Raw genomic sequence first — 22358 nt, 5'->3', positions numbered from 1 at the left:
TATGTTCCAACCATAGACTATAAACTAAGTTAATAAAAACTTAGTTTATAGGTCTATGGTTTCAACATTCCATGCTATAACAGTATAACAAATAATCTTTAGCGTAGGTAGGTATTTTATGTTGTATAGAACAGGTCACAGTTATGTTGTTTTTAATTATTTGTGTAACATTGATCAAACTTAATATTCCTTCCCACTTTTATTCATATTGTATTAATTCAAATTCCCCCCCCCCACATATTTACAAAACCAAACCAGTTATCTGACTATATGTTTTTATTTGAATTTAAAATTTTTGGTTTTGTACTTAAAAATTGTCTACAGTGTCCAGCGTTTAGTACTTAACTTAAGTACAACTTCTTTTGCGTCTTAAAATTAATTTATCTCTTACATTTTTTTTTAATTGTTCTTAAATTAATTATTTAAGTATCCATTTTCACACATTTAACTACTCCAACTAATAATCTCTGATAATTATCTACAAATTAAAATGTATTTGATTTTTAAGTTTTTTTAAGAAATTGACTTTATTATTTTAAACTAAACATTATGTTATGTCCATGAATTGCAATCACATATACAAGAACCCGAGCAAGAGCGTTTAAATTTTTCATTCACTTATTTGAACTTATCTCCAATTGATTTTTTTGTATAGACTTTTGAACATTGATATTACTTTGTGCCCTATAACTAACCCTTCTTCAATGAACTAATTAGTTTGTGAATAATTTTTTTTGTTTATGATTCTGGATATTTTAGTTTGAATTCTTAAAAATCATCAGACTACAATATTAGATTATATTACTCACAACCACATGGACATTATTGAGTGAATATTTTTTAAAAGTTAATTAATGTTATTACCACATTATTAATATTTAATTACAAATAATATATACTTAAAATAGTATAGGTATAAATGTATATCGTTGAAAAAAAATTAAAAATTAAGTACCTAGTTAAATTAAAAAAACCAATCTATGTACAAAGTTTAAAATATATAGGGACCATAATACCATTTAACTTATTTTTTAATATTAATTATACTATCATTTTTTCAAACGTTGTATACACCAAGTTCTGTACTTACAAAAAATACATTTTTTCACAAACATTCTAACATACCTACCAATAATTACTATATCATTAATTACGCCTCTGTAATTGTACGCAGTAGTAACTAGTAGTTATTATTACGATTGGTTATAATGTTTCTAGAAAAAAAATATCGAACCGTCGATCATAGGGGCTAATATTGGAAAATTATATTGTATATATTGATGATGCCAAGTTTAAAATGGGCCTAATGTATTTATTGCACTTGTGAAAACATTAAACGGATTATTGTAGAAACTAGAAACCATCTTTCAATTACGACCTATTGTTGAAAATAAATAACAGTAAATTGGACAATGAATTATAATGTCTGTGGAACTCGTATCAAGAAAATTGATTCAGCTATAAATATAAATATTTTATGTTAGATTATATACTATAAAATATAGAAATCAAAATACATTTTTTCCTTTATCACTCCGCCCCATTTTTGTCGTGAACAATAGCTTTTAATTATTTCTGTCTATCAGTTTCTTTTTTTTTTGCCCATCCAGAACTTATCACTACTATTTTTAAAATCGTCAATTTTAAATTGAAGATATATTACTAATCTAAATCCCAAACAGTATTGAATTAATATATATTTATATACAAAATTAAAACAATTAATTTAACCCATCATTGTACTAATACTAAAATAAATTATTGATGGTAATATAAAAGACTAGACTAAAAGGCCGTTTCCGCCAAAAATCATATTTTTGATACAATGATATATCATTGAATTCAAATTGAACACAATATTATACATTATAGCAATGTTTGGAACGTTCAATAAAACAGTGAACGCGTTCTTTCAAACACTGCATAATAATTGACTCTTAGGACCGTGCCACACTATGCGTTTTGGCGGGTCCGGTTTGACCGGACGCTTTTCGACAGGATGACGCGTAGATGTCACATCTATGCGTTTTTCTTTTTGAAAACGTTCCTTCTTTTTGCCTCGTAGGTCAAATTATTTCATTAACGCGATGGACGTGGCATCGAAAGTACCAACCAAAGTATCTTTAACTACTTTACTTCTCTAACATAGTTCTGAATGTGATACTTACTTTAGTATAAAATATTTAATTCAAAAAATTACATCGTGCGATTTATTAAGTGCGTATTTATATTATTCAAACATATTAAATTTAAAAATTTGACTATTCTACACAAGTAAGCATATTATTATAATTTGTTCATTTTAGTAAATTGTTATTTATTAATTTATAAGTTTTTACCTTGTTAGAATGAATCGTAAAAAAGTAAAAGTCATTGCAGTAGCTGAAGCACTTGGTTTATTGGATACAATTAAATCAGAAAGGAGGTACTGGGTTCATCTTCTCAATGTGGAACGAGAAAAAACGGGATATTTTAAAGATTTTTTTGAAAACATAAGGCGTTATCCACAAAAATTTTTCGAATACTATCGAATGTCAATTTCGAGTTTTGATGAGTTATTAGAAATTCTACGTCCACATATAACTAAAACCACCACAGTATTTCGTAATCCAATTTGTGCTGAAGAACGGCTTACAATTACTTTGAGGTAAGTTAGTTAAAATTTAAACATGTGTTTGGCGGCTATATAAAAATATAAAATAATATTTTACAATAACATGTTTTATACGCGGGGATAGCCGTTTACTTAACGGCATACTTCATTGCAACGGATTAACCGATCTCGACTAAACTTGGCACGGTGATAGTGTGGACATCGCTGAGTACCAACAAGTGGTTTTGATTGATGTCCTACCTACCATTGATGAATAATCACCGAAAAACTAAATTTTGATACCTTAATTTTGTTTCCGTAGAAACATAGATCCGCCATAAATCAATAATTTCACAACAAATATATTTGAAACATGAGAATCTATCAAATCCATGTCATTAAAAAAACAAGTTCAATAAGCTTCGGTGTGTTTAACTCGTTCAGCTCAATTTCTTGCAATCAGCGAACCGCATTACAGTCCTAGTATTAATTATAGTGACCCACTTGACATTTTATATACAGTAGAACGGTACCCACTTGCGACTAGCCCGCATTTTAATATATAAAATAATAATTGGTAATAAAATATTATAATTTTCAAATTTTAAATTCTATATTAAGATAAATTCTGTTTTTAAATTGTTTGATATTATTTTACAAAATCCAATAATCGTGACAGTAGTCTAAGGAAATTAAGCAAAGAAAAAATTTAACATGAACTAATATGAAGAACAAACGATATCCTCCAGTTATTAAAAATACTAGGTTTCATTACGTGACAATAATTGTGTCGTATATACCTGTTAAAATAACCACTGACATTGCCAAACTATTCAAATAAACTACTAACTATTATTATACTATTATTAAAATGAAATATTTCTTACCTGGTAGCTTATAAACGATGTCGTTGTTCTGATTATTGGTTGGTAAATACTAAATAAACGCCGTTCAAAACTGTTGCCTCATTATCAATTTGAATTAAATAACATTTCTTATTTGTATTTAATATAAAAATAAACAATGAGTAATGGGTTTGATCTCACGATATAATATTATTATTTTCTTCTGTCATCAAATATATGTATATTATGTAGAGTGCTGCGCGACACGGATATAGCCGTAACCCGTAAGCCCGTATATAGACTATAGTGATTTAATCGGAACGATACGAAAATAAAATAAGCCGATAACAAAAATAAATTGATGTGAATTAATTTTCGGCAGAAACATTGTGAATTATCCAGCGTTTAGAATTATACGTCATATTATTATTATTATTATTATTATTTAAGGTATATTTTTGTCTGAATTTCTATTTTATTTTTATAAATAATGCAGGGCAAAATTATATACTACGGCAGTACGGCCCACAGGCCAGTCCGCGATCGCTGACCAGCGGACCGGGTCAGTCCGCCCCTGGGTGCATTATTTGAAAATATGGTTTTAAGTGAAATAGTAGGACAGTAGGTAGGTAGGTATGTAGGTACACAACATTTATACAGTAGGTATTTACACAACACACATTTATATGATTAATTGATATTTACAAAGACAAATAGTTTCATTTTATGTTCTATGTCGCAATTAATCCACGATAGAATAACACATTTATGTAGTTTGTAGCTGATACACTCACGATCCAAAAAATCGTCGCAAGGTAATGTTATGTATAATTATTTTAACATTTATTATCAGTGAATTAATATCAAACTAAATTCTGTGGTGACAATCCAGTGTTTTTAGAATTTTAAATACAGTATGAAGTTGTTAATATTATACACTTTAATTTGTTTGGGTTATAGTAGTATATCAGAGAACAATAAGACAGATATGATTATAAAAATTAAAAAGATTTCTAATCAAAATTTTTGGATCGAGAATTTTATGACTCAAAAGATACTAATTGAAAATGAAGTTGTGACTTTAAAAGAAGCTCTAAAAGTAATAACTGATTATAGTGTTGAGTATTCGACTGAATTAGACATGAATGATGTGTTAAAAGCTGCAAAAGCTCTTTCCACAGCTCAGAAATGTAAATATTCAGACTTAATTATCCATACGTTTCGTATTTTTTTTAAAATATTTTCATCATGTCAAAAACTATCCATTGATAATTTAAAAAATGATGATGTACCACTTTCAAATACAATAAAAACCTCTTTATATAATATTATAAAACTCACCATTGAGCTCAAAACATATACTACAAGATTTATATTTAATATATACCATTTGATGAATTTAATTCCTACTTTAAAGTCTACGGATCACACATTAACAAAATCTTTATTATCCATTAATTTAAATTTAGATCGCATTAAAAACTATATAGATCAACATCAGAATGAAGCAAGTGAATTTGATTTATTACACTTTGTCCAGAAAGTAATTGCTCAAATGATAAACTTAGTTGAACGCTTCAGGTGTAAACATTGTTATATTGAAAATTATTATGATTTAATTTCATTAATAAATAATAAAATAACGTGTGTAAAACTAAACGATACAGGTAATAACAGTGTTGATAGTTTAATTGAAGAATCGATCGATCATTTAAAAACGTTTTTTAACGATCCAAGTTATTTGATTAATGATATTCTGTTTTCTGTGTATATGTACGATCAAAAATACATGTTATTAGAAGATATATTCAAAATTAATGTAGACACATCGTTCATTATTCCCGATTTAATTGTTGAATGGAAGAATGCTACCGAATGGCCAACATTAGACAATGTATTAAAGGAAGTTAAAAGTACTTACAGTCTTCAAAAAATATTTGAATACCAAGTATTATTAGTTGAAGTAATAAAAAGTGTTTTTTACATAAAATATATGAAAAAAGAGCTAATATCCTCAACTGTAGACATTGAAAAATCATTAAACGAATTTGATGCATTTATTAATAAAATGATACCCAAAAATTATCCAACAGACCTGTATGGTTCGATTAAAAAATTAAGAAATTCACTATATAACTACCTAGAATTGTTTAAATCTAATTCAGTGTTACCTTTTTCCATTTTTTCCGTCCAACAATTACGTAAAATTCTGATTAACACAGCATGGGTCCACGATGAAAATTGTGAAAAATCTAACATAAATACAACTATACAAAGTCTACCGATGAATGAACTAGTGTCAAGAATTGTTAAGCTGGATAATTTCAAAGTATTTATTCAAATTTTTGAAGAGCTCTCCTATGAATCAAACACGCTAAGTGATTATGATATACAAACATTAAGTAATTTAAAACCTATCGAAAAGAGTGATAATATACCAGCATATTGCAAACATTTTTCATTGCTCCGAGAAAAATTACTGTTATTTCAAATATTAATTGTTGGATTTCAGCAAGCTCGTAATAGAAAAGTAAAAGTTGATGATTCAGATGTCAAAAGAGCAAAGACGTTTATTATTGAAATTCTAATGCATTTATTCCAAACGTATACAAATGACGAGAAATTTAAAAAGATTATTTTACCTTTAACGATTTATTTTAAATATAATGATGAAACAAACGAGAATTTAAAAATATTGCTTCAAGTTTTATTTTTGAATATTAATATTATAGAACATTTTGAATTAAATCATTGCGACGTAGTAGAATACAGTATTGATGTGTATTATAATAAAATAAACTTTGTTTTTGGACATCTTACTCATAATCTTTTAGAACAAGAGAGATGTAAATTGGATAAGTTATTGTGGGATAATAAAAATGAAATAATGAAAAATATGATAGAACCAAATACAAGTTATTATCATATAAGGGATGAACGAAGAGATATTCATTTAATGGCCGTTGATCAATTTATACGAACTGTAGATTTTATTAGTAATAGTATCAGTGATAATCCCGATCAAGATGTTTCCGATCGGGTTTTTCTCTGGGATGGGTCAATGGAAAGTGTTGAATCTGTTCATTCAGCTATAACACGATGTGTACTCGATTATCAGTATTTAGTCAGATATCAGTGTTCCATAATTAAATGGTTTGTGTCACTAGTTATCGAATATTTTTTTAAAATTAATCAAATATATATTAATTTAAAGGTAAAAAATAAATATACACCGGAGATTGAATTTGAAAATAAAAGAACTAAAAAATATCTAACAGAATTTGAAGAAATTCCTTTTTCCAAGTCCATAAACATTTATCTACACAATATTTTGAATTTTTTCGAAAAACCATTCGACGATTTCATGAACAAAAATATTGAAAAGTCAATGTTATTCGTGAGTACTGATTGGTTTACATTAAGTCAACCATCATACGAAGAAAATCCGACCTCGTTAAATAAGTTGAAAAATATGAATAAAATAATTAACAATAACATCCTTTTTTTACAAAATGTAGTACAAAACTTAAATGATAATAAATATTATATTCCTACAGACATTCAATTTTCCACATGTATTTATGTATGAAATTGTTCGTTATCTATAAGATATATTATTTATTGTCATCATAGTAAGTTTTTTTTTTAAACCCGGAAAATCACATTATCATTTTTGTTCACAACAAAATTGTTTAAAAATACCTGATAATCACATGTGGTATACAAAACATTGTCACCAACTTAGATTATTATTCTTATTAATGTATATAATCTGTAACAATTTATATTAGACAAATTCAAATGTACACCGCATTGAATGGCATTCAAATCTGTCCAACTCTCCCCTACTGTTCAAACATAAATAGTTTTCATTATTTTTAAATTTTTGAATAAAGAATTGTTTGTATATATGCATTTTTAATTTAATAACATATTATAGTCATTTATAAATCAAAATAATCTGTACTTTTTATTCTTTGTTTTTCTTATTTGTTATTGTTATAATATAGTTTAAATATATAAATGTGAAAATGAGATCTTTGATGCTAATGATCTAGGCCCTAGATTCTAGGGGACCAATCATCTGAAAGTCATGCGGTGTTGAATGAGTAGAGCTACTGAATACTAGAGTACCTATATCGCAGGGCAGGTTTTAATCATTGTTTTATGGACCCAACTCCACGAAATATTGGGAGATAGAATAGACAAAAATGGTAGCGCTATCTATCTAGTAAGTGTACTGAATGATTGTGAACTTGATTTTAAAATGATGGGAGGTTTTTTTATTTTATTTTTTTTTTGTTTCTGTTTACACAATAAGTAGTCGAAATAATGCTTAGATTTTCAACTTTATTTTCTAGACTCGGCAAAATTTTTAAAATATTTTGACTCGTTTTGTTCTGAGTTTTTTTACGGGCATTATCAATTTTAAATTTTTTTAGTTTTTATCTTTAAATATCAATAAAATTGTATTCGTTGAATCAAAAAACTTGAAAATTTAACACAAGGTTACACATTATTACAATATCAGTTTTAAAATATTTATATAAGTAAGATTGTAATTTTATAAGCATTTAAGATTTAAATTTCGACAAAACTTATCATGCCTATAATATTAAAAATTTACAAATTATTTTGCAGTTAAAAAAATATAATATATTCAACACACCGTTTTTGTATTTAAGATTTAAAAATTTAAAACATGGTTACACGTAAGTAGTTCATACTGTAACCAAAATATCTTAAAAAAAATATAGACACAGTTTTTTTTATAGTTATTTAAAGTTCAAGTTTGGACGAAATAAGATATTTAAAAAAGCAAATAATAGTTTTAGTTTTGTGTTATAATTTAAAAATATTATTTGTGGGAACTTGAAACTTTTAAAGTAAATTATTATTATATACGAATAATATTGATTGAACTTATCGTCTAGGTAGATACCGTATTAATGATAATATAATATAAATAAAGTATAAAATATCCTTGGCTGACAAAACGTCTCCGCTCAGAATCGTTTTTCATATACAATGATATTATTATATCATTGAATTTAAATTCAAACTTGACACCATCCATTACAGTGACCTACTTGTAACCTACTATACAGCAGAGTGACATCCACTTACCTGGTAGTTTCTTTTCGTATTTCCCGATACTTTTATCTACTACTATTTTCCATATTGACCTTTCAAAGTACCAACCAGATTGTCTAGATTCACGTCTCCGCCAGAAAAGATACTCAAGTTGAAAATCGAAGCATTATTTCAACAAGTTATAGCTTAATATACAGTTATACCTACATCATAGCACTAAAAAATCACACACAACCATACACCATTGTAAAATTAATATATTTATCGCTCCGCTCAGAATCTAAAATGTATTAATAATGTGTAATGTATAGTAATAATGTATTTAATAATTAATTTATTTTAATATACAATTTTAATATGGTATATGTTGTGACTTATTTTAGTATTTAATTTGATTTCTGGATCAAATGAAAACAATAATAAAATATTATTTGTAGATAATAAAAGTTCTATTTTTAAAAATGAACATTTCAATTGTTATAACAATGGTAAAGTGTATTCATATTTTTTAATAATATTTTTATTTTATTTTATTATTAAGATAAAATATACTACAATTTATGTAATAAAATAATTAATAAAAACTAACGTGTAATAAGTTATAGTTATAAAACTAAAATATTTCTTGCAATTTATCGATTAAATTATTATCATTAATGACTTTTAAAATATCCTTTATATTTTGAATGGTTTTATGCAAAAAATTTGAAAGTGTTTTTATTGAATATGAAGTACTTTTTGTTTTATAATATTCTTCAGGATACTCCTTTGTTGACATATTAAGTATTTTAAGGTGTTGACGTATTCTATCTTTACATTCTTGCTTAATTTGTGCATCTTGGTTTTTTAATGCCATCAAGTATGGATATAAAGAAATCTGTATATATGATTTTATAAGCTCTGGGAACGGAAGGTTTTTGAATAGTCTTACTCTATTTAAGATGGTTTTTAAATTATGATCATCATTATGAAAACCGATTTCATTCATTTTTAAAATAATCACAAATAATTGTTCAAAAACTCTTGTAATAATCCATTTAATTTCAAACATTTGAAACCTAACTAATTGCTGATAATCTACCATTGCATTAGATTTAAAAGAAATGTTATTATATACTTCATTAATAGACTTTTTGAAACCATCCCATATGACATAATATTTTATAATATCAACACTACCATATATTTTAGTGATTGTAATATAAATAGGGTTGACCTCTGGAATGAATTCTTTAGCACTTAATGAATAAACTGCTTTTTGGTTCTCATTAATCTGATGTGTTTTTATTCCCTCACTTAAATTTTTCGATAGTTCATTTTTGTATCCAAGCAATGAGAATGAATAATATGGTCGGCTTTCCTCGCCATGATGAATATGTTTACCCTTAACTTCATGTAATATTTCCCGATTAAATTTCAACAACAAACAGTTATTTAATTCATAATGTTCAAGTAAGTTTAAAGCTAAAATTATATTTTGTCTTAAATTAAAAATATAAGCATTAGTTACATTATCATTCTCCAATTTGGCAAAATTGATTATTAATGGAAATAAAATTCGATTGAGTCGATCATTATATAAAAATGTTTTATAAAACCACAATATATTTTTGTGCATACTCTTAATTATGAGTCGATCACTTGGTTTTATAACATTTAACACCAAGTCAACATTAAGTTTCAGAATATTATCAAGCCATTCTTGAAATGTGACAAAATTATAACGAAGTTGTTCAAAACTCTTATTACATACTATTCCATTATTGCTATATTTAGTTTTTTCAACGGAAATACCATGATATAAATAATAATCTCCGAGAGTATATGATTCATTTGAGAACAGTTCAAAAATCTGAATAAAATGGGAAAAAAATTGAAGTTTTGTAATATTCTCTAAAAATTCCGACATCACTACATTATCTATTTTTTCAACTATATCACTTGATTCACCCCATGATTTGATAACCGGGGTTTTAACTAATTGTATCACAGTATTATCCGAAAAAACTTTGCCATTAGTATTCTTACCTTGGTGAACATCATAATAAATTGAATTTCTTACTCTTATAATGGGACTATATACATTTGTTGGATAATTATTTGGTATTATTTTATCTATGAATTTATCAAACTCTTGAAGTAATAATTTAACTTCTTCAGAATTATTACCATTATAATTTTTTATATAGATATTGATAAATTTTATATAATAAATATATTTGATTACTTCAATTAGTAATATTTGATAATCGAATATTATTTTAATATCATCGGTATTTTTAACTTTATAATAAATATTTATTAGTTGATTCCAATCATCAGAGTCTTGCCATTTTACTTGAAGAGTAGGAAAAAATGAATATTTTCCTTTGATGTTGAATATAATATCTTTGAACAATAAATAGTTCATATCATAAATATTATATTTTTCTTCTATAGGAATAATTGTAATATCATCTTCATAATTTATGGATACATACTTAAAAAAATTTTGGAAATTATAATTCGTAGTGGTATTTTTTAAAAATGTATAGACTTCCTCATATACATTAATATTGTTTGAAACTAAATCTTTAATGTTTCTATCTAAATGTTCATAAGACGTATATGCATTCTGAATATAACAATGTCTACTGCTATATCGTTCAACCAAGTTAATCATTTGAGCAAGTACTATTTTTATATTAATTTCGGAGTTTGTATCTGATTTATCATATTTTTCTTTTAATAACTCATCTGGTCTATATTTTGTTACATATGTTATCGTATGATATAAAAATAAATTTATGGAAATTAAGGATTTTAATAAAGTGTCATCAGTAGATCTTAAGTTTGGGTGTATCTTCTTAAATTGCATTAAATCAATTATCATTTTTACAATATACATTTTTAATGTAGATACAATTCTAATAATACTTGCTACACATTGCAGTCTATTTTTAGTAAAATTTGAATGTTCATCTTTGTATTCATTATCTTCAGTTAGGTTATAACATACAGTTACACAGTCCAAAAAATGAGTAAATGCACTAATAATTAAATCAGAATACTTACACTTTAAATCCATGTACATAGACGTGATAATTTGAATCTTAATACTGTTCAATTTATCGACGTTCTCGATGTTATTACCTTCATCAGATAATGTGGATGTAGTGTTATACAGTTCATATAGTTCATCGTAATTCACAGTTTTTAATTCATTATCTATAATAATTTGCCCGGATAATATATTCTTCTTCCAGAAAGGACTAGTACAAAAATATTTTATTGCAGATATATTTTTTTTATCAATAAAAACTGATTTAAATTCTTTGGTCTCACTGTAAACACCCCAAAAAATGAAATAAATAAAAAACTTCATCTTGTACGTTAAATAATTTTTTATAATTAGGTATCTGAATATTATATATTGCCGATTTTAATTAATATAACGTTTTATAGTGATGAATCCTCAATAGTAAGTTGTGTATTAAACTATCTTAAACTTATATCTTAATACTAAAAAATATAAAATGTTGTTAACTCATTCTCTCTCTCATTCGCTGTCTCTTTATCTCTTTATTATAACCTACTTATAACCATTTAGTTTATTCACTACAATACTTCGAATACACCTGTTGTCAAACATTTACAGTACCTATGTATTATATAACAGTTGTTTTTGGTTAAATATTTGAGAAATACCGCATACTATACCTGTTTTAACTTTTAGTTAACTCGATCTCAATGTTCAACTATTAACGTTCAAAAACATCTTCGACGTAAAATGATTTTAATTTAAATGAGAGTGGAACTCAACTTAATTTAAATAGAACTATCTTTATTTAACAATAAAGTTAACTTCTTATTCGACAGCTTATATTCAAATCAATGAAAAAAAAAACTTTTGCGGCTATAATTTCGAATTAAGTATAGGTACTTTCACAGTCTCATTGTAAAATGAAAAAAACACTGATAAATCACCAATGTTTTGGGTGTAAGACTCTGTAATGGATACAGTAGCGGTTATATCCTAGTTCCGAGGGGGGATGGGTTAATTTCAAATACATAGAGGTAATGACGTTCAACCCCTCCGATCGTTTTATATTGTAATAAAACTGAAAATGTCCGTAAACAGCTCAAAAAGAGTTAAATTATTTTCAAAATTTTACCATGAATAGAAAATGCTAATATAAACATTAAGTGAAATTTTCAAGTAGCTACAGTCATTCGTTTTTTAATTACAATAAAATAAGAAAATCGTTACACGAGAAATCGAGTGAATATTCAATCTTGTAAAAATATGAAATTCAAACGCTCATAAAAATTTAATTTGATTTGCTTGAAGACATTTTTTTTTGATAAAGATAGACAAACTCGTGAATGATCTTGTATTACATTTTCAAATCTTAGATTTAAAAAGAAAAATTTTTATGAATTTCTAACTCAAAATAATTTGCGAATTTTCGTAATTTTTACGTATTTTGTCAATATTTGAACTTTAGATGCTTATAAAGAAAATTGTGACTATGGATTTTTAATTTTTTTCATCTGCCTTTGAAACAATATACTAGGAGCCAGTGGCGTAGCGTGGGTTTTAAGAAAGTGTAAGCAGAAAAACTAATGTTTTGGAAATTTACAACTACAAATGTACACAGCCGCCGATTATCGCCTTATCGGTGATACAAATAATAATAAACCGGTTGGTACTGTGGTGTATGCAAAATCATAAGTGATTACAAATTGTATATAAATACGAGCCCCCTCTACGACATTGTACGTAAGCCGTGTCTATTAGCTCACGTAAGCAGTTTCAGAACATGTTACACGACGGCACAGCGCGTTAATAAGTGTTAATAAAATAAAAATAGATTTTCCAGTTTTTCCACCATCATACGCAACGGCCGACGACGATGACCAAAATATGGCTGTGTTCTGGTGTTCATTAAAATTGTTATCTTATATTCTAAACATATTATTATTTATTATTTTTATTATTATAGAAACTTAAAAAAAAATAGTCTAAGATTTAATTTGAATTGTAATTTGTTATTATAATAACATTAATATTAACTTATTTTTCCCTTTTTTCAAGTGTAAGCAGTGCTTACAGTGCTTACATGCACGCTACGCCCCTGCTAGGAGCCTTCTATTAATTTTTCAAGCTTTTTTAACAAACAAATAAAATTTTATTGATATTTATAGAAAAAAAAAACTAAAAAAAATAGAAACTGAAAATGTCCGTAAAGAGCTCAAGGTGAGTCAAAATATTTGGAACATGTTATGGTGTACAGAAAATGCTAATTAAGTCAAAATGTCATGTACCTACGGTCATTTGCTTAAGTATTGCACCAAAAACCAAAATCAATTTTCTCGAAAACAGATTTTGCGTAAAAATTCCCGTTTTTCCTTAATTTTTCTTTTGTTTTTCACGGCACTTTTGAAAACTACTGAGAAATTTTTACTTTTGACCCCCCAAAGTACCAACTAGATTCACTTTCCTAAAAGGTGATGATGGACACAAAAAAAAAATAAAAAAATAAAAAAAAACACACATCATTGTAAAATCAATACATTCATCTTTCCACTCAGAATCTAAAATATAATGTAATATGATACAATGTATAGTTTTTAATTTACTTTATTGAAATTATTCTAATTTATCATATTATTATCAGAATATTAAAATATGATACCAGAAAAATTGAATAATAACAGTTAAGCAGTTGAATAGCCTATCAAAGACGCCGTGTTTATTTTACAAATAAATAATTGTGAATAGAGGTACTTACCTCACATTCGTAAACTTTTGGCCAAGGTAAAAAGTTTAAGTGACATATTTTATATAACGTGTATAATTGAATAATCCAACCTCAAAGAATTTCTGCTATGGTTCCCTATGAATTTTATCGTCGGAACTAAAGTTGCAACAAATTGGTTTGTTATGCGTTCTACCGTTCAAAATCAAAATCAACTAAAGTTAACATTCTATTTAAATTAAAAATCTTCGACTATTACTCCGATTTTGTTCTTCACATTCTCCTGTGGTAGGTATTTGATAAGTTGTATAATCAGACAATCGGAGTTTTCCCTTATTATCCTTGATAGTTTATTTAAAAAAAATTAATACAATTATCATATTAATATTTAAAAAAAAAGTAAAAATGCACACAAAAATGTTACTATAGTACTAAATTGAATAAACTGCTACAAAACACAAAAATAACATTACCTATTGAACTTAATATAGTGATATACCTAGATCTAATCAATTGTATGGTCTGACCGATGGGCAATACGGTAATAATTGTATTCATCTATAGAATAGGTATTTTTTACCATAATACTAAATACATAGATATAATAACCTAACCTACCATAATTCACAGATAAAATTTAGTTTCACCAATAATTTTATTTTGTTAGATGAAGCCACGTCCCGAATATTACGCATAAGGAACTATAGCCAAAGAGTCTTATTAGTTTTTTAATGTAAATTGTATCGAATTTTTTATTTCTATTGTGTTATTTCCAAGTAGGGGCGTTTACGTGATTATTTGTTAAGTTGGAAGATCCTATTCAATATTTGAAATTCCACGTAGCCATAACCTAGTTGTCCTAGACATACTGCGGTACTGCGAAGCCTAAAGACATATCTTTACGATAAACAGTGTATGGTGAATTTATGGTTATTCCGCTGACTGTTTATTAAACAATAACCGATGTATCATATTATACAGATATTTTTTTTATTAAAAGTATCGGTATTAGGTACACGCAGTTTGACAGTTTACCACAATAGTGACTGTCTTTCATCAAATGTATCTTTTTTATTTAAATACTAGTCAAACATTGTGGTCCACAGCAGAAAAACTAACAAATTATTTTACAAAATGTATAGGTACCTACTATTGATCCCTGCAATTGTATATATATTATGGCAGGAAAAAAACCAATATGACACAATGTTAAAACAAAATAATATACCTACGTAACTCAAATTATAAATGGATATATTATACTATCTATTTATCAACTTCAACAACGTTATTTTGTAACGAGTTATCTGATGCAAATTACAGTTATTATAGTGTGTATACTGTGTAGTGCAGTGTACTAATGTATAATGAAATAAAACATTTATATTATAATATTATGTAATGACATATATTATATACTATATTGTTTATAGGTATTACACTGGTAGCTTATAACTTATATACCATGAAGTAACATTAACATAAATGTAAATGTAAGCCTTTTACTTTTAGCAGCTTTATTATTATTAAAATAAATAATTTACAAATATTCAGCGGAATCAACAAGTAAAAAAGTTCGGCAGAGTTATTACGCGTTGCAATCGATAGATTTCTTATAAGTAAAAAGGTCATTTCGGCCTAATTGATATAGGCCCGTGTATATGTATATTTATATAGGGCGTGTACATAGTTTTTACCAACCACCGCATGGTAAACTAAAATTATTTGGTCAATACAATGTAAACACAATGTAAATTATTAAAGAAGTAAAACAATATATATATATAGTCAAGTTTTTTCAACTTCAATTGTAAAGACACATCGGCTATACAATACTGTGAAACCTGTATTTGATGAGAGTTGAGAGTTTGAGACTAAAATATGATTGAGTAGGTTACTGCAGTACGACTGAACTTAATACAGTGTCAGTGGTGAAGAAGTATACTAGGTATGTATAATACTGTATAAGACACTATAGTCTATAATAATAACACTTATGTATTATTATTATGTAATATCTAAAATTCTAAACAATTAATACCTATAGTTTTTGTTGCTTAAAATACTAATTGCTAATTATAACTATATGGTATAAAATATAATTTTCAAAATTTCAAAATGTACCTACATATAGCTTCTAAAGCTTTTAAACAAAAGAATGTACAACATAAATAATGTGTACGAGAAATTAAATTCACTTTTTATGATTTTTTTGTTTGGTTTTGTAGATTATAATATAGGAGTATTTAATATATATATTTTAAGTTTAACGTAAAAACTATTAATTATATAATTATTATAATTTATAATTCAAATTTATCATTCATAATTATTAAATCACGTTCTAAAAAAGTAAATAATTATTTTTATTATATAAGTATATTATTATTTATATATTTTGCTATATCTATTACTTGTTTATAATAAAGCATAGTTTTCTTTTATGTGCATAACTTAATATTGGTAAATTAATAGGTAAATAAATGTCGACCACTTTTAAACAAACAATCAAATTCTTCATAATCATATGGAAGATAATTGGTTTACTACACTTTTGTTGTACAATGGAAACGGAATCTGGATTAATACATCGGGACATGAGCTCAACGTTTAATTTATTCCTAGAAATGATACGGATATTTGTATATTTAATTTGTAGTTATCATATGGTGTACAATATGGGAGAAAATTACCTAATAATAAACTTCAATATACTTAAATATTGGTGTATCATCATACCTGCAAGAATGTCGGAGACACGGATTATAAAGTATGAATGATTACTTTTAGTTGAATAAATATACCACTATAGCCACTAGGTATTTATAAATGTATTTTATCAGTTAAGCATTAATAATAGTATAAAAAGTATTCAAATATTTCAGTAATTGAAACCTTAAAATCTAATAAAAAAAAAAAATTTGGTTTCAGATTAATCAACGGTATCATCGAGTTCGACCGGAAATTGTTTTTATTTAATTCATTACTGGTTGTTGAATTGCCTACATTGAGTAAAACGTTTTGGATTGCTTTTGTAGCCATATTTTCTTTTTATTTTATTGGATGCCAATTATATTTAATACTTAATGGTATTATTTTGAATTTAGAAAATGTTCATTTTGCAAGTTTATTGTTTCATTCGCCAGACATAATTATTTTTATGGTAATGGCCACATCATATTTTCATCTCATTAATTTCGGACGTAGGTTTTGTACTTTGAATAGACTGTGGAAACTCTTACCGTCTGGAATAGTAGCTTTGCCAGGTGGATGGAGTAGCTCTGAACTAACAGTGGTAATGGAATGTATACGATTATTGCATGCTGAACTTTCTGAACTGCTTCGGTTGTTTAGTTTGGGTTATGGTCCAGTAATATTAATATATTTTACATTTACATTCATCCATGCTTTAGTCGACATATTTCTTATAATTGTTTTTGATAATTCGAGTGTAAAATTAGGGATTTTGTCATTCGTGTTTTATATACAATACATTATGTCCACTCTATCAATTCTCTGCATTACATCGTGGGTTATTAAAAAGGTATCGTACCCATTTTATAATAAATAATAAATAATAAATAATAACTATGATAGTACCTATGATAAAATAATAATTAGATTTTTAAAAATAAAATACATAAATACAATACATAAGACTCAAATAAATTTATTTTGTAAATTTAAACTTTTGAAAAACGGACACGTAGGTAACCGCTTTGCTGTTAATTGTTAACACTATAGTAGATTTTACATCTACTATATTATATAGTATGTACGTATACACATCTTCATTAAATAAGTCACCGCAAGGGAAATGAAAAAATAAATTTATTGACAAATCATTATATATAATGAAACCCGATTCTGCAGAGTGGATATGAATTTGACGAATTATGTCAACATTTCAAATCAAACCCTTATAAAAAAAACTAATGTGGCTTTACGCTACAATTTTCCTTAAATTTTTGCAATGAAAATTTTTAAGAAAAACCTTGTACCTACTATATTATTTAACCTTAGAACTTAGAAGTTAAGATTTTAAATGTAATGCATTTTTTCCTACAAAATAGTTTTCAAATTTTCGTGAATTTAATAAATTTCTTTAAACTCTAAATTTAAACGCTTACACTAAAAATTGTTATTATATATTTTCAAAATGTTTAATCTATGTTGCACTAATTTGTGATTAACTTTTTATTAAATTTTCAAGTTGTTTTACCCACTAAAAAAAATGTTTTCATACATAAGTCTAATAAAAACAAAAAAAATCAAAAATTAGGATTGTTTACAAATGGCTCAAAAAGAGACAAAATATCTTGAAAATGTCATCACGTTTTTAAAATGCATAATATTAAACATTTCTTGAAAATGTCAAGTCTCTATGGTTATTTGTTTTTGAATCACAAAAAAATTTATATTTTGAGAATCGTTTCTACTATATATAAATATATAATATAAGTGTTCACACAAAACACAAATTAAAAAAATATATTCATTGCTCTGCTGGAAACCTATATATATATATATATATATATATTTAATTTGTTACAATGTTTTTGTTCTTTCAACTGAACTCTTTTTGTTAAATATAATTATATTTAGTTTATTATTTGTTTCGTAACAATAGTATAATTCAAATGTTTACAGAAAAAAAAGATTATTTCATACTTGAGACTGACGAGAATTTCAGAATTGCCTACTGAAACAAAATTACAGGTAGTTGATCTATACCTACAGTTACTTTAGAAAATTAAAAATATGTTTTGTTAATATAGCAAAAAGTTTCAAAAACGAGGATAATATACCGGGTGATTCTTTTATCATTGAACACTCATTATCTCAAAAAGTGTAAATATTTTTGAAAATATTTTTTTACATAGTTTCAAGTCGCTTAAAAAACAACGTTTTTCTTAAAAAATTATATTTTTAAATATTTTTTATCCTTATATTTTTTTAAGTTTTTTACTTTTTTGAATGACAACATTGGGTTTGAATTTTATATTCCAAAGCAGATTATTGTCCTTAATATTTTGATACATGAAAATACTAAGAAAAATATTTTTAAAAGAATCACCCGGTATATTTTTCAGTTCAATAATCGATAAATATTAAACTTTTAACTATACATGATACATCATTGTCAATTTTAACCTATATACGAATATACGATATGATCATCACACATACGATCATCCCAAGAAAAAATTAATAGTATAATATTTATTTATTTATTTTATTACAACACTTCACACGAGATATACCCAAATCAGTACAAAATTGTAAATAAATACAAAATATATTGCACGTGTCTCTTCATTTTAGTATCTAGTACATGGCTAAATAAATTGCAATTCTGCTTTCAAAAAGCAGAACTTTGAAATGTAATGATAAAATTAGCCTATAGTTGAGTAAAAACAGTCCAATATTAGGACAACAATATTATCATGTAATTTAATATTTAATTTATGTTTATTATAGCCTACGTATACTTATGCGTATACGTACTTAATTGTCTTACCTAATTAAGCTATATATTAGGTTAAAATATTCATGAGTCAAATATCAGTTTATGAACCAAATGAATTGACAGCCTTTGGATTTTTCAACTTGAATTTGAATCTATTCATGTCAGTAAGTTATTGTATCATGTTACTGTATTAGTTTTATATATAATAAAAAAATCAAACAGAAACTGGCTCTAATGTTCTACAGTATAATATGTATAAATAACTTTAAATGTATCTAAATATTTTGGAAATTACATTGTTTCACCTACATATAAAATGTTATTTGAAATAAAAGTGGAATGTTTCAAATGACAAATGTCTACTATTAATATTTTTTGGGATATAAATAACATAAAAACAATAAAAATCGTTTGATTTAGTGAATATCAAATATTTTCGACAATATTTGAACTTTAATCGCTAATAATATTTGCATGTGGCTTTATGTTAATTTTTTCAATTTACACTAAAAAAACTTAGGTATTTGGAATCATATTTGACCCTTTCAAACTGTAAGTTTTAAAATTAAAATTTTTTAAATTTATAACTACTAAATGATACCTGCGAAAACTGGGTACACTATATAACTCAGATATACACATAGGCACGCACAAAAACTTATTTAAACTATTTAGAAAACTATTACTCAATAGTCGATCTCAATACCCTATGTCCTATACATAGGCGGAACTAGACATTTTAATTAGACTGGGCCACTCATGAGAGTCATTTTGCACCTATCATACTCAAAAGAAATAAGGGTAGAGGGTGATAGGGAATATTAATGATTTTTATTACAATACAATAATATATAACATAGGTAATTATTGATGACTGATGTTATTATAAATCTAAAATTGTATCACTTATAATACAAACTTAAATGTTACATGTGAAATACAGATACTAAAAATATTTAAATTTTTATCTTAAAGTTAAGACTTATAAAGCTAAACGACGTTCATATGAGACCATTCATTAAATTCTTTAGTCACATCATTAATGTCGACATTTTTTTCCATGGTTTGTTTGATATATGGAACCATTAAATTTTCCAATCACCATTGAGTCATTGTCGTCCATAGCTTAGTTTTAATATGTGTTAGCTTCGAAAAATCTCTTTCATACGAAGCACTTGTGACTGGTATGACAGAGAAACCTTTTAATACTTTTCTATGCTGAAAAAAAATGGTCTCAATACCATTTTGTCGTAACCATTTTAACCAAAATGCACAGTCTTTATTAGTAAGAATATCATCTTTGTTTCGTGCCTTCAAAAGATGTATTTCACTTACAAATTCGTCCTTTGATAAATCAAAATTATTTGTCAATAAATTAATTTCATCTTTACTCAATTCAAATTTCAACATTTTCCCCACTGCAGTAACTATTGAAATGCTTTCTTGATTGAAACGTTCGTCAATTCCTTGTACTAACGAATCAATCAATGGATACATTGTAGTAACTCGGAATTCCTCTTTCTTGGTCACAAATACAAACTGATTTTTCCAATTTTCATCTCTACGTGTAGGCAGTTTTCTAGGTCTGACTGATGGTATGTTTACGCCATGTTCTTCACAAATGTGCTGACTTTGATCATAAATATCATCATAAAACAAACTATCGGAACGCACAAATCAATAATTTAAAAACTTTTTTTACACAATGATTTGATTTCGATGGCCAGTTGTAATATTACTAAACATATTTTTAACAATTGAACTATTTTATTTATTACGTACAGTTAATTTCTCAATTTTCTTTTGCATTTATACCTAATTTTTTTATTACATTTAAAATAATATATTCTTAACAAATTAACTTTGCTCTCATAGTCTCAATTAGCCTGGGCCATGGCCCAGTTGGCCCAGGCCGTAGTTTCACCTATGGTCCTATACATGTTTTAAAAACCTGTCTGCATGAGATTGATGATCCAATAGTCTAGTTTCATGTCCCACAAACAGATTATCATTAAACGGAAACCATTCTCAAAATTAAAGATTAAAGCATTTTTTTCTACTATTAAACGTGTATACAGAAACAAAAAAAAAAGGTGGGTAAGTGGATTTCGCTCTGCTGTACAGTAGGTTACAAGTGGGTCACTGTATAATGGATGGTATTAAATTTGAATTCAATGATATAATATCATTGTATAAGAAAAACGATTCTGAGCGGAGACGGTATGTTAGTCTAGGTATAAGACATAATATTATATTAGGTACCTATAATAAATTCCAAATTAATCATATCATAATATTTATTAGGTACTTATAACGCGTTATACATCAACAAAAAACCGTGGTACTATCATAGATATATAATAGTATACTTTAGAAGTTTCAAGTACCCACGAATAATATTATACAATCACAACAAAATAACTAAAATAGTTATCCTAGGTTTTTAATATGTAATTTCGTCCAAATTTGTACTTAAAATGACTATAAAAATAAACTGCGTAAATGTATTTTTTAGATTTTTTGGTAACAGAATTAATTACTTACGTGGATTCTTGTTTTAAATTTTCAATTCTTAGATACAAAATTGAACATTTTATAAATTTTTAACTACAAAA

At 26.2% G+C, this 22358-nt stretch overlaps 1 protein-coding gene across 3 annotated transcripts in view; it reads left to right on the top strand.

The window, feature by feature from the left end:
* Positions 1-1003: 1003 nt before the first annotated feature.
* LOC107883587 overlaps positions 1004-22358 on the top strand; it is a 23617-nt gene continuing 2262 nt past the window's right edge. Inside the window, exons 1-3 of one of the 3 annotated variants that reach the window (XM_029491576.1) lie at positions 16696-17817; positions 18924-18992; positions 19815-19907. In XM_029491576.1, the coding sequence (XP_029347436.1) occupies positions 17434-17817; positions 18924-18992; positions 19815-19907 (546 nt within the window). In that variant the 5' untranslated portion in view covers positions 16696-17433. Of the gene's footprint in view, positions 2275-2339; positions 2648-16695; positions 17818-18923; positions 18993-19814; positions 19908-22358 lie in introns of those variants that run through there. The other 2 variants (XM_029491577.1, XR_003839830.1) reach the window with 2 other exon arrangements.

This window comes from Acyrthosiphon pisum, chromosome A3 (genome assembly GCF_005508785.2).
Source record: "Acyrthosiphon pisum isolate AL4f chromosome A3, pea_aphid_22Mar2018_4r6ur, whole genome shotgun sequence".
Lineage (NCBI taxonomy): Eukaryota > Metazoa > Arthropoda > Insecta > Hemiptera > Aphididae > Acyrthosiphon > Acyrthosiphon pisum.
This window is presented reverse-complemented; position numbering and strand designations above follow the sequence as displayed.